The following is a 13,662-nucleotide window of genomic DNA, read 5'->3' as shown; positions in this document are numbered from 1 at the left end:
GCTTCATAGAATGAGTTTGGGAGGGTTCCCTCCTCTTCTATTTTATGGAATACTTTGAGAAGTATTGGAATGAGCTCTTCCTTAAAGGTTTTGTAGAACTCGGCTGAGAACCCATCTGGTCCCGGACTTTTCTTTGTTGGTAGGCTTTTGATGACTTCTTCTATTTCAGTACTTGAAATTGGTCTATTTAAATTGTTTATGTCCTCCCTCATTCAGTTTAGGCAATTCATATGTCTCTAGAAACCTGTTGATGTCTTCGAAATTTTCTATTTTGTTGGAGTATAGATTTTCAAAATAGCTTCTAATTATGTTTTGTATTTCCATCCTGTCTGTAGTGATATTCCTTGTTCATTCCGAATTTTAGTGATTTGGGTTTTCTCTCGTCTTCTCTTTGTTAGTGTGGCTAAAGGTTTATCAATTTTGTTTATTTTTTCGAAGAACCAACTATTTATTTTGTCAATTTTTTGTATTGTTTCTTTTGTTTCAATTTCATTGATTTCAGCTCTGAGTTTAACAATTTCCTGTCTTCTACTACTTTTGGTGCTGTTCTGTTCTTCTTTTTCTAAGGCTTTGAGCTGTAGTGTTAGGTTGTTTATTTGTTGAGTTTTACTTCTTTTATTAAATGCGCTCCATGAAATAATTTCCCTCTAAGTACTGCTTTCATAGTGTCCCAGAGGTTTTGATATGATGTTTCTTTGTTCTCATTTACCTCTAAGAATTTTTTAATTTCCTTCCTAATATCTTCTGTTATCCATTCATCATATAATAGCATATTGTTTAATCTCCAGATGTTGGAATAGTTTCTGTGTTTTACTCTTTCATTTATTTCTAACTTCAATCCATTATGATCTGATAGAATACATGCTAGTGTCTCTATCTTCTTGTATTTGCTAACATTAGCTTTGTGGCATAATATATGGTCTATTTTAGAGAAGGATCCATGTGCTGCTGAGAAGAAAGTGTATTCACTCTTGGTTGGATGGAATATTCTATAAATGTCCGTTAAGTCTAAATTATTGATTGTGTTGTTGAGATCTATGGTTTCTTTGCTCAATTTTTGTCTGGAAGATCTGTCCAGTGGTGAGAGCGGCGTGTTAAAATCACCTAGTATTATTGTGTTGTGGTCTATTTGGTTTCTGAAATTGAGAAGGATTTGTTTGACATACATAGATGAGCCACTGTTTGGGGCATAGATGTTTATGATTGTTATATCTTGCTGATTTATGCTTCCCTTAAGCAGTATGAAATGACCTTCTTTATCCCTTCTGACTAACTTTGGCTTGAAGTCCACATTATCGGAAATGAGGATGGATACTCCAGCTTTTTTGCTGAGTCCATGTGCGTGGTATGTTTTTCCCCATCCTTTCACCTTTAGTCTATGGGTATCTTTTTCTATGAGGTGAGTCTCTTGCAGGCAACATATTGTTGGATCTTTCTTTTTAATCCAATCTGCCAGTCTATGTCTTTTGATTGATGAATTCAGGCCATTAACGTTCAGGGTTATTATAGAGAAATGATTTGGTTTCCCGGTCATTTGGTTCATTTTTAAAATTTTGTTTATTTATTTGTTTGACACAACTTGTTTCCTCCTTTATTTGACAATTCCTTTAGGATAATTCCTCCCTTTGCTGATTTGCTTCTTTGTTTTTCATCTCTTCCTCATGGAATATTTTGTTGAGAATGTTCTGTAATGCTGGCTTTCTTTTTGTAAATTCTTTTAGCTTTTGTTTATCATGGAAGGATTTTATTTCATCGTCCAAATTTGAAGGTAAGTTTTGCTGGGTATAAGATTCTTGGTTGGCATCCATTTTCTTTCAGGGCTTGAAAAATGTTGTTCCAGGCCCTTCTAGCTTTTAGGGTCTGGATTGAAAAATCTGCTGATATGCGTATTGGTTTCCCCCTGAATGTAATTTGGTTCTTTTCTCTCACAGCCTTTAAAATTCTGTCTTTATTTTGTATGTTAGGTATTTTCATTATAATGTGCCTTGGTGTGGGTCTGTTGTAATTTTGTGTATTTGGAGTCCTGTAAGCCTCTTGAACTTGATTTTCCATTTCATTCTTCAGATTTGGGAAATTTTCTGATATTATTTCATTGAATAGGTTGTTCATTCCTTTGGCTTGTTTCTCTAGGCCTTCCTCAATCCCAATAATTCTTAAATTTGGCCTTTTCATGATATCCCATAGTTCTTGGAGATTCTGTTCATGATTTCTTACCATCTTCTCTGTTTGTTCAGCTTTGTTTTCAAGGTTAAATATTTTGTCTTCAATGTCTGAGGTTCTGTCTTCCAGGTGTTCTATCCTATTGGATATGCTTTCTATGGAGTTCTTAATTTGGTTTATTGTTTCCTTCATGTCAAGGATTTCTGTTTGGTTTTTTTTTCAATATCTCTAACTCTTTATTGAAATGATCTTTTGCTTCCTGTATTTGCTCTTTTAACTGTCGATTGGTGCGATCAATCAATGCTTGCATTTGCTCTTTCATCTCATCATTCAATGCTTGCATTTGCTCTTTCATCTCCTCGTTTGCTTCTCTGATCATTTTAATTATGTACATTCTGAACTCCTTTTCTGTCATTTCTTCTGCCATGCTGTCATTGGGTTTTATTGATGTAACATCTAGATTTGTTTGGGGCATTTTCTTCCCTTGTTTTCTCATGTTGTTCAGATATCAGTGGACCGCTGAGATATTGCAGATTTCCTCTGTTGATTTACAATGACCCTGAAGATTTCTATATATATCCCCTCTTAGCCTTCAGTAGGCTGAAGTCTTGGAGGAGGTTTGATAATGCGGTGCTCCACAAGGAAGCTGCCTCTCTAGGAGTGGTGGCCTTCAGGTGGGGTATATTCCCTGCTAGTGGGCAGAGGTGCCTCCACTTGTTGACCAATGGTCATCCAAAGGGGACCTAGGCTGTGGGCTGAGGCAAGGCCTGTTTGGGCCTGAGTCTCTGGTTTTACCGTCCTTGTGGGAAACCTCACCCAGCAGGGAAGACTCACCCGGTGGGGAGGTCTCGCTGGTCTGTTTCCTCCTAGAGGTTCCCCTCAATTTACAGCTACTGCCTGGGCTGGGCTGCCTTCCTCTGCAAAGTTTCCAGGGGCCCGGCCCTACCTCCTGGGCCTGGGAGCCTCACCCTTCGCAGATGAATCTCCTTAGGCTGCCCCTCCTCAGAGAATTTGCCCATAGGCCTGGAACCTTCGCTCCGCCCTAAGCCTGTCTCTGTGCGGCTCTTCCACCCAGAAGCCTCCTAGATCCTGGGACCCTGTTCTGCACCTAATCGCCTGGCTGCGTGGCCCCTCCTCTGAGCAGCCACCTGTGGCCCCGAACAATCGCTCTGAGTCCCAGAGACCCCGCCACAGGCCTCTTCCTCCAGACAGCCGCCCAGTATGCCGGTGCGGTCACTAGGAGTCCAAGAAACTCACTTCGTGCCTCCTCCTCCCACCAACCACCCGTAGCCCGGGGCAATCAATCACTCCGAGTCGAAGTGACCCTGCCCGTTCCTCCTCCTTCTCCAGATAACCCCCCGGGTGTTCAGGAGCAGTCCCTCTGAGTGGCTCTGAATCCACGTGACCCGCTGCACGGGTCCTCTGGGCAACCGCCCGGAGCTCTGGTGTGGTCCCTGAAGACCAAGCGTCCCACCACGCTTCTCCTCCAGGCAGCCCCCCTGTGTTCAGGAGCTGTCACTTTAAGACCAAACAACTCACCACTCGCCTTCTCCTCTGAGCAGCCGCCTGGAGCGCTAATGCAGTCACTGCGAGTCCAAAGGACCCGCCGCGCTCCTTCTCCTCCTTCTCCTACTCCTCCGGGCAGGCCCCGGGGTTCAGAAGTGGTCAGGGTCCAAACAGCTCGCCACGCAGCCCCTTCTCTGGCAACCGCCTGTAGTTCCCGTATAGTCACCGGAATCCAAGCGGCTGCTCCTCTTCCTCCTCGTCCTCAGGGCAGGCCCCGGGGTTCAGAAGCGTCGTTCTGATTCCAAACAGCTCGCCGCGCGGCTTCTCCTCTGGCAACCGCCTGCAGCTCTGGCGCAGTCTCTCCGAATCCAAGTGGCCACGCTCCTCTCCTCCTCCTCAGGGCAGGCCCCGGTGTCCTGAGTCCACACAGTTCTCCCCGCCACTCCTCCCCCGGGCAGCCGCCGGAGCCCCAGTGGCTGCTCCGAGTCCCAGCGCTGTGCCGAGCGGCCTCCTCTATGGCGCTCCAGCGGGGGGAGGGGCGTCTCGCCGGCAGTTCTACTTCACAAAGTTTCCTGCGTTCCGGGACCCCCGTCCCATCCGGGATGCCCCCCCCAGGGGGTGAGAGTCACCCGGCTACTTTGAGTTGGTCCCAAGCGTCTCAATATCTCCTCTCTTGAATCCTGAGTTCTGGAGCAACACGTAATGCAGCCACCCTCTAGGCCGCCATCTTGAAAACCTCCCATACTATTTTTACTTTCCTTCTTTTCCCTTTCTGTGAGAGCAGATTACACCATAGATAAATCTTTTTTTTGTTTGTTTTTACAATTAACACTATAACAAAACTACTATTCTTTGTTCTATCATGTAAATTGCCTAATATACCTAACCACTCCCTTATTCTGAAGACACACAGAGTTTTCCATATGTGTACAAATTTTCTGTATTATTTTCTTAGGATACATTTCCAATAGAGTAATATATAAAGAAACAACAGTTTTGAAGTTCTTAGAATTTATTCTCCTTAGGATCTCCTGATCTAGAAGAACCATAGACTATGCCTGCATTCTATCCAAACTGGGGATTCACAGGAAAAAAAAAAATGTACACACAAAAATGCAATGTATTATTATTGTTGTTGTTTTAAAAAAAAAAAAAGCAGAAAGAGTAAATACATGACTCTCATGTCATATCTGCATATAAAAGACATCAATCAGTTGTGGCCTGCTATACCCTCTTACCACAGCAATCTGGGAAGTGACTAAAGATCTCTTAGATTTGACCCTGGAGATGAAATCTATGAGTAATCCCTGATTTACATCATATCAGCATTTTGGACACATGCCATATGTCTAAAAGTTTGATGTAGGGGATGTAAAGCTAGAATTAGGATTGAGACTACTAGGGCTAGTAGTAATCTACCTAGTTGATTAGGAATAGATCATAGAATTGCATAGGCAAATAGGAAATACCATTCTGGTTTAATGTGTTCAGTGTGCTTAGGGGATTTACAGGCAGAAAGTTGCCTGGGTCTCCTAAAAGGTCTGAGGAAAATAAACTAAGGCTAATAAAAATATAAGGAGCAGCAAACCTATGTATCTTTAATTGTACTGTGCAGGTGGAAGGGATTTTAATGAAATACTACAGATCAGGGGTTACTAATTGAGTCATCTTCTGAGTCAAATCTAAGATCTCTGGTCACTTCCTGCAGTGCTGTGTTGAATGACTATGGCACAGTTGATTATTGATATCTTCTGCATCTGTGGGAGGGGGAGTGACAGTTTGGGAGCCATGCATTTGTTCTTTCAGCTTTTCATTAAAAGAATGACAGCAATAATAATAGCAAATAGCCTTTCTCGGTGTACATTTGTTTTACTGTAAATTCCAAAATTGGGTAAAAAGCATTTATTAGATCAAAAGATTTCATCTTAATAGAAGTTTCATATTAAAAGTTAATTTGATAATTATAAAAATGTCTACTACTTTCAAAAAATAACTAAGTATAAAAATTCATCAGAACTTTAAAGTTTTTTTAAAAAAATATCTGATTTGAGTAGTAAAATGTTGACTTATTTTTATTCAGGAAAGCATTGTTTGTATGCATTTCACATTGTTCTTCTCCAAATCTATGAAATTCTAATAGATTCTTCTCATGTATTTTATATGTACATGCAGAGAAATAATTAGGATTATGAATAAATTAATGTAAAAAGAATTATCCTGTAGTCTTACCATTTCCTTAGCAGTAATGGAAATAATAGTATATAGACCATCAGAAGAATTTCCATGATATCTGGAAAGTAGCTTATACTTTTATAATTCAAAACTAATCTACGATGTATTTTCTTGTTTTTGTTCTTTTCAGACATTGTTATGAGTCAACTTTATAACATCCCCAAAGTAGTTTTCAGTAGGTTTTCTGTATAGAAACGTAGAACTGTCATCCAGCTCATTCCTTGTATTTTCAGTTTTCTTTTACTTTTAGACTTTAGGGTTGGTGATTAGGAAGATTATGGTCATTCGTCTGCAAAATAACAATTATATAAAAATATTCATGTTAACTATTTCACTTACCATTGTTTTAGGGATTCAGTCTCATCAGTTGTTTCTCACACATCAGATTCACATGCTGTTCCTAGTGAGCATATGTATAGAATTTGAATTTCTGAAAAATATTTTATTTAGATACATAAATTTAAAAAGGGAATAATGTATTGTCATTTGCATGTAAGAACCATTTTAATTGTTATTAATGAATTTGTTTAGCCTTTGGATTCTCTCTCATTCTGTATGTGTGTGTGTGTGTGTGTGTGTGAGAGAAAGAGAGAGAGAGAGAGAGAGAGGGCACTTTAAAATTCAAATGTAATTCTTCTGATTTCTAACATCCTTCCAGGCTGTATTGGAATGATATGAAGTGATTCACCCATATGTGCATTTCTCCTATTTTAGAATGTTGAATCTCCCACTTTTTCAGTCTCCTAGTTCCCAGTGCTTTATAGCCAAAGCTATGTGTTTGCACTTTGGTGTAACTTCATTCATCTCAAATAAGTTGAACTTTGAGAAAGCAACTATTAACTAGCCTTCATGCATTCAGCAGATATGTAAAGAATATTGTCTACTTTACAATACTTTGCAAAACATGTCTGTGAACTAGGAAAAAGTGAATTTCAAGGAGTTCAAATGCAGGAAATGGTGGAAACAACAATGTCTTAACATGAGTGGAGGATTCTGAAGTAGCAAAAGCTGCTTATTCTGTGCAAAATGCTTTGTTACCACAGCCCAAATGGAGCAAAACCCACTGTAACTTCAGACAGCTTCACCCGTGTTTAATTGTGATTCCCAGTCGTAGTTTGTACCTTTCTGTATATTTGAATGTGTTCACAATAAAAATATTAGAAAAATAAATTATGTATTTTATTATTTATAAAAACACATGAGAGCTGGATGCAGTGGGCAACTGGGTTGGCTGAGGCAGAAAAATTGCAAGTTCAAACCCAACTTTAGCAATTTGGGAGGTCCTAAGCAACTTAGCGAGATCCTGTCTCAAAATATAAAATAAGGTCTGGGAATGTGGCTCAGTGGTTGAGTGTCTCTGGGTTCAATCCCTAGTACCAAAATAAAATTACTTTTATTTTGAAAATAAAATTACTTTTCAAGAAGGAAAACATAATGGCAGCAGACTGTCTGTGAAACTTTTACCTCTGGAATGCTTTAAAAGTGTTTTCTGTATTGACTCTGAATGCAGCCCCTTCTCAAGCCAAGTTTAGTTTATATTCCAATATTCTTTCCATCCTTCCAAGTTCACAATTCCTATTTAATTCATTATCATTAATAAAGCACTAGGACTTGAACTTTTTTTGAAATTATAGAACATGCTATATTAACTTTGTTTCATTTTGACAGGGTTCCTAGACTGGTATAGCAAGGAAATGTTGTAGAGATGGTATATCTAGATTTTAGCAAAAAAAAAATTGAGAGTATTTCATATTAACTTGTGGATATGAGGGAAATATGCAAATAAGACTGTAATATGAGTTAAGTGGATTTGCCAAGTGATTTACTCAATCTGTAAAAGACCTGATTCATGGTTGATTTTCATCATAAAAAAGAAGTGTGTCTTCAGCTTTGTCTTATGCAACAGTTTTATCAGTGAACTTGATAGGAAGGTTAATACTTTGATTAAAACATGCAGATTACAAAACGTGGATGGGGTATGGAATATTGTCATTGATAGAATAGGTCCCAGAATAATATCATTTAAAGGAATAACTGGATGAATTAAAGCAAAATGTAGCCTATATAAAACAGTATAAATATGTATACCTACTATGAGAAAAGCCAACTATTTAAAGTCAAACAGGGTAAACATTGTAGTTGATGTAAAATTGATAAGGGATTTTTGGCTGACTCTAATCCTTACTTGAAATAGTAGCACTTAAGTACAAAATTACTAAAATAGCCATAGGCTTCAATAATAAAAGTGCAGGGTCTGAAATGTGGGATTTGCTGATAAATTTAGATGGCATGGAAGGAAAAAAAGTCAAGGATGAATTTACTATTATTGGCCCAAAATGCTAAGAGTGGGTGATGCCATTTACTGAGATAGAGAAAATTGTGTTCGATGAATCTGAAAGAGGAAGGGAGATGGAAGTCAAGAGTTGGGCTTTGGGCAGATGAAGTTTGAAGTATCATTAGAGGGTTCGAGTAAGCACTAAGGTGCTTAACTCTGGGATTAACAAGAGAAGTGAAGATTAATCTTCAGTTTCTCCAGCAGGGGTATTTTTCTGTCCCTTTCACCTTCTCCCCAAGGACATGTCTGCAGATATTTTTGATTGTCACTTGTGTGTGTGTGCGTGCGTGCGTGCGTGCGTGCAAGTGCTACTGAAATCTAGTGGCTGAATGCCAAGGATTTGCTAAATGTCCTGCAGAGCATAACACAGCCCTTTACAACAAATAATTACCAGGTCTAGAATATCAGCAGTGCTCAGTTTGGTGTATTTAAAGCAATCATCTTGGAAGAACTTGTAGATAGAAAGAAACAGATTGGGGATAATGAGGAGGAACCAGTAAAGAGAAGTAAACCTGAAAGGAATGACCAGTGGGGAAGGAAGAACTGCAAGCATGATTTTCAGAAAGCTGACAGAAAACATGTTTGCAGAAGAGGAACTGATCAGCTGTGTCAGGCTGCTGATAGGTATAAGTGGAAGAATACTGGTTTTTTGTTTTTTGTTTTATTTTTTTTCAGTGTGGAAGTCTGTTTTTGACAGGAGCTGTTTTGGAAAATGGAGACAGTAGCCTGAATGGAGTGGTTTTAAGAGATGATGGGAGGAAAGGGAATGGAAACAAACTTTTAAACAACTTTTGTGTTTTTCTAGAAAGAACTGCTAAATGCTAGTAGGAATTTTGCGTTGGAAAGAGAGAAAGTGATAATACAGCAGAGGGAGGGCACAATTTTAGGAGTAATAATTGTGTTGAAGGATGCATTTGGTGTAATGTGAAATTATTCACCCTAGAGTGGAGCACAAACAGTTCATTTTTAATAAGACACACTTAACATATAAAAATGTGACACTGTGATACAGAAGTTTCCTATTGCTTCTACTTTTTCATGAAAGTATGCAGCCAGGCCATCAGCTGAGAGTAAGGATGAGTGAGGTTTTGGAGATTACACAAAAAGGGAGAGAGAATGGGACAGTGAATGAGATTTGTAACTGGGTTAACGGGCATCAGCAAGGACCCATCTTAGTTTAAGTCATGGATTTAAAATGGGACCAGTGAGAAGTTCAGCTTCTCACATCAAGGGTGGCCTTAACCCAGACTGGAGTTTTGCTAAGTACATATAATACTTACATCCTGAACTCTCTTACCCCACTATCTCTAAAACTAACGGACTCTCCAGGCCCCAGTTTAAAGCCAGTCACTTCAGAGGTGCACAGGATTCCATCCCTTCACAAGAAATCTTTACTGAAATTCATTATGACGACTCATGAAATCTAAGCCAGAAAGGGTTAGGGACAAATGAGGGTTGGTAAAGTTGGGAGGTCTCAAGAGGCCAGTGTATTATTGGAGGAAGAACAAATGAAAAAGTAGGAAGTGGCAGTTTGAAAGTAGGGTGCTTGAAATTCTGATTAAGTCATTCTAATGGCACAATGTCGGGTGTGACTGTGGAATCAGGTAAATAAATCTGAGTGGAGAATAAGATCGATGAAGGAGTATAGAAAGAAAAACAAATGAAAAGTTTAAGATATTGGGAGGAATCTCTCTTTGAATGTTAAATTAATTAAGAATTATTATTGTATTTAGTAGCAGTGACCACACTTAGTGACTAGGTCTTGATCTTTAATACCATTTCCGTCCAAAAGAAACCAGAATTCCTTCAAGGCTTAGCAGATTCCAAATAAAAGTACTGTATTAGTGTAAATTTATAAGGTTGATAATAGAACTGTAGTTTTATAAAAGAATGCCCTCCTCCTTTTGTACTGAGGATTGAATGCAAGGACACTTTATCCTTTCTATTTTTTATTTTTATTTTTGGATAGAGTCTTACTAAGTCATTGAGATTAGACTCAAATTTGTGATCCTCTTGCCTCAGCTTCCTAAATTGCTGGGATTATAGGCATGCAAAGAATGTCTCTTGGGAAAGACAGACTCTGAAATATTTAGGGGTGCTGGGCTATAGTGTATGAATATTCAGAAAACATTATGCATATGCATGTATGGGGAGAGGGAGAGAAAATAAAAATAATAAAGCAAATGGGGTAAAATGTTAACAAAATAGGTAAATCTGGATAAAGAGCACATGGTGTTCCTTGCATTCCTTTTTATTTTTGTAACTTTCTGTAAGTTTGAGATTACTTCCCAAGAAAAAATTTTGATTGGAGAGATCATCTTAGCTAAGATGTACAAGGAAGCAGATGATATTACTTTTCCAGTCTTTCAAAAACTTGTATTTTTGCATCAGTTCTGTTATTTTGTTCCTTATTTTTAGCACAGTGATATTTCATTTTAAGTTCTTTTATATTATTCACTATTGGCTCCAATAGCTTTATTATCTTATTCATATAATTTTGTGGGTCTGTTGAACTTAGCCATCTTTCATTTTTACAAAGTTCTCATGGCACCAATCAGATCACCTGAAAGTCTGGAATTTATCTTTCTTTATATATTTTTTATTAAAAACAGCATTATTAAGGCACAGCTAACATGTAACTCACTCATTAAAGTATAAACTTAGATGATTTTTAGTATATTCCCATTCACATTCACAACATTTCATCCTGCAAGAAACCTGTTATTCACTTGTCTCTCCCACCTGCAGTCCAATAACAAATCTATGTTTGTATTTAGATTTGTCAATTGTGGATATTTCATATAAATTATTTAATATGTGGGCTTTTGTTACTGACTTCTTTCTCCTAGAGTAATGTTTTCAAGATTCATCCCATGTTGTAGCATGCATCAAAACTTTTTTATTCTTTTTTATTGCCAAGTAATGTTGGTTTTGTGTGGATAGTCTGCGTTTTATTTAACTCTTTATCAGTCAGATGACATTTAGAGTGTTTCCATTTTTTGTTATTATGAACAATGCTGATATGAACATTTGTGTGCAAGCTTTCGGATGAACATGTATTTTTATTTCTCATGTTTATATATCTAGGAGTTTAATCACTGGGTCATATCATCACTCTGTATTTACTCTGAGAAGCTACTAGACTGTTTCCTTAGTGGCTCCTCCATTTTACATTCCCACCAGAAAAGGATGAGGGTTCATTCTTTATACTTGGCAGGCAAACATTTGACCTATTTCTGTTTATTAGTGGATGTGAATTCAGCTTTTTTTTTTTTACTTGTAAATTCCTAAAATACCATCAGTTCTCACTAATAAAATGATTACTACCCCTTTCTAGCAGTAAATCTGTCTCTCATTAAATGTAGAACATATAAATTCAAACAAAATTATTTTATAAATACATTACAAATCAAAATAAAATAAGAAAAACTCCCTTTCCCATTTCTTTGTTCTTCAAAATTGTTTACAGAAAATATCAGGAGACCCAACAGACCTTGAATTTTAAAGCTTATAACCTTTTTTTCCCTTAAGTTGGGGGGTCTCACAATGTTGCCCAGACTGGCCTCCTTTTCCTGGGCTCACACAAGCCTGCCTCAGCCTCCCAAGTAGCTGGAACTATAAGCATGCACCACTGTGCCCAACGAGCTCATGACTTTTACATACTTAGTGAAATATATATTCAACATGTGGCCCCCACCACCAAAGTTGTCTGTAAGCACTGATGCCATGGACCATTGCCATTTTAGTCTCCCAAGTGCCTTATTCAGGAACCTTTCTCCACCCTCACACCTGCACAGAGCCCATTATTTGCCTTCTCTTGGGAGTTCAGAGCTTGTTAGTATAATTACACCACATTATGGATTAAATTAGATTTGTGGACTCCGCCAAGTGTCTTTTATTCTTTTTTTATTTTTTATTTTTAGTCGTAGATGGACACAACACCTTTATTTTATTTACTTATTTATTTTATGTGGTGCTGAGAATTGAACTTAATGCCTCATATGTGCTAGGCAAGCACTCTTCCACTAAACTACAACCCTAGCCTCTTTTATTCTTTATCATAATCTCTACAGGAAAAATTTTTTTTTTTCCAGATCACCAACTCACAAATTGACTACTTTAGAATACAACTTGATTGCAAGTTCATAACTATGTCTGTGAGGATTAAATAAATAAATTGGAGTTATTAGAGCTGGTGTCAAAAAGTTTTGTATTGGACTTAATAACCACCACCATGTGTAGCAACTTAAAAAAGGATTTTTTCCTTTTTGATAAACTGCAATTTTAATATTTTTAAAATAATTTATTACAGTTAGGAATTGGAAAACTAGACATTAAACTTAATTTTGAAAATTTAAATATATATTTTTAAAGGAAAGTAGAAAGAAAGAAATAGTATTTATTATAGTTTATTTGGCTTTCTGTAATAGTGAGAAGATGATCTTAATTTCAATTCTCCTAAAAAGCCAGTTTATTATATGTTTGAGATCTGCATCCACATTTGTTGAGTGAGTCACATCATTTCTGTGTCATGATTGACTTTGATTTACCTTTAAATAATAATCATGATAGAGAATTGGATTAAAATGAGATCAATATGAAAGTGGTTAATATGTGGATTTTTTAAAACCCAGATTATCCAAATATAGATTAACTCAATAAAGTATTTCATGTACTTTTCCCAAAAACTCATGCCTTTAGAAATAAATCAAAGGTCAGGAGTAGAAAGTTTGTAACATCACATCTGATCAACCATATAATGGTATAATCTTAGGCAACTTCCTTTTGGAAAAAGATCCTACAAAAAATAAACATAATACCCTTTTCCTACCACCATTTCATTGGAGTTTAGAATAAATTTCAAATATACATAAGATTTAGGTTTATTTTTCTCCTTTCTTTTCTGCTTTTAATGGCTTATTTCTGAGCTTTTGAGTAAAAAGAAACCTATTGGCAGTTGCCAGAAGGTATTCCTCAGGGTTACTGTGCTAATGTATCAAAATGACAGCACAGACTGGGCATTTGGGTCACACCTGCCTCAGGGGCTCATCAGCCAGAAGTATTATAAGAGATATTCTTTCTCCACAAAACTAGTTGAGCTTTCATGTCTATGGTATTATCTTTACAGAGATTTCTTGTGCTAAAGTCCAAAGCTTAAACTGACTTGAATATTTCCAGTTGGCATTGTCTTTGTTGAGGGAATCTGAATTTCTCCTTGATTAAAAAAAAAAAATGCACACTGTCATTTTGTTATCTTTTTGTGTTGAATTCTTACAGCTCTCTACTCAAGGAGACGCAAGTCAGGTGATTGGGCCTCTTACTGAAGGACAGAAAAGAAATGTGGCAGTGGTGAATTCACTGTATAGGTTGCACCAATCTGTAACAAAGGTAACCTTTCTTTTGTTTTAATTAATTTTTTGACTTAATTT

General features: G+C 37.4%; 1 protein-coding gene across 1 annotated transcript in view; it reads left to right on the top strand.

Annotated features, from left to right (window-relative positions):
- Positions 1-13,662, top strand: part of COG5 (component of oligomeric golgi complex 5) — a 377,475-nt gene that overhangs the window by 326,922 nt on the left and 36,891 nt on the right. The window contains 1 exon segment of the mRNA XM_079150025.1: positions 13,511-13,621. Within this exon segment, the coding sequence (XP_079006151.1) occupies positions 13,511-13,621 (111 nt within the window).

The sequence above is a fragment of the Sciurus vulgaris genome (assembly GCF_902686455.1).
Source record: "Sciurus vulgaris genome assembly, chromosome: 8".
NCBI classification, from domain to species: Eukaryota; Metazoa; Chordata; class Mammalia; order Rodentia; family Sciuridae; genus Sciurus; species Sciurus vulgaris.
This window is presented reverse-complemented; position numbering and strand designations above follow the sequence as displayed.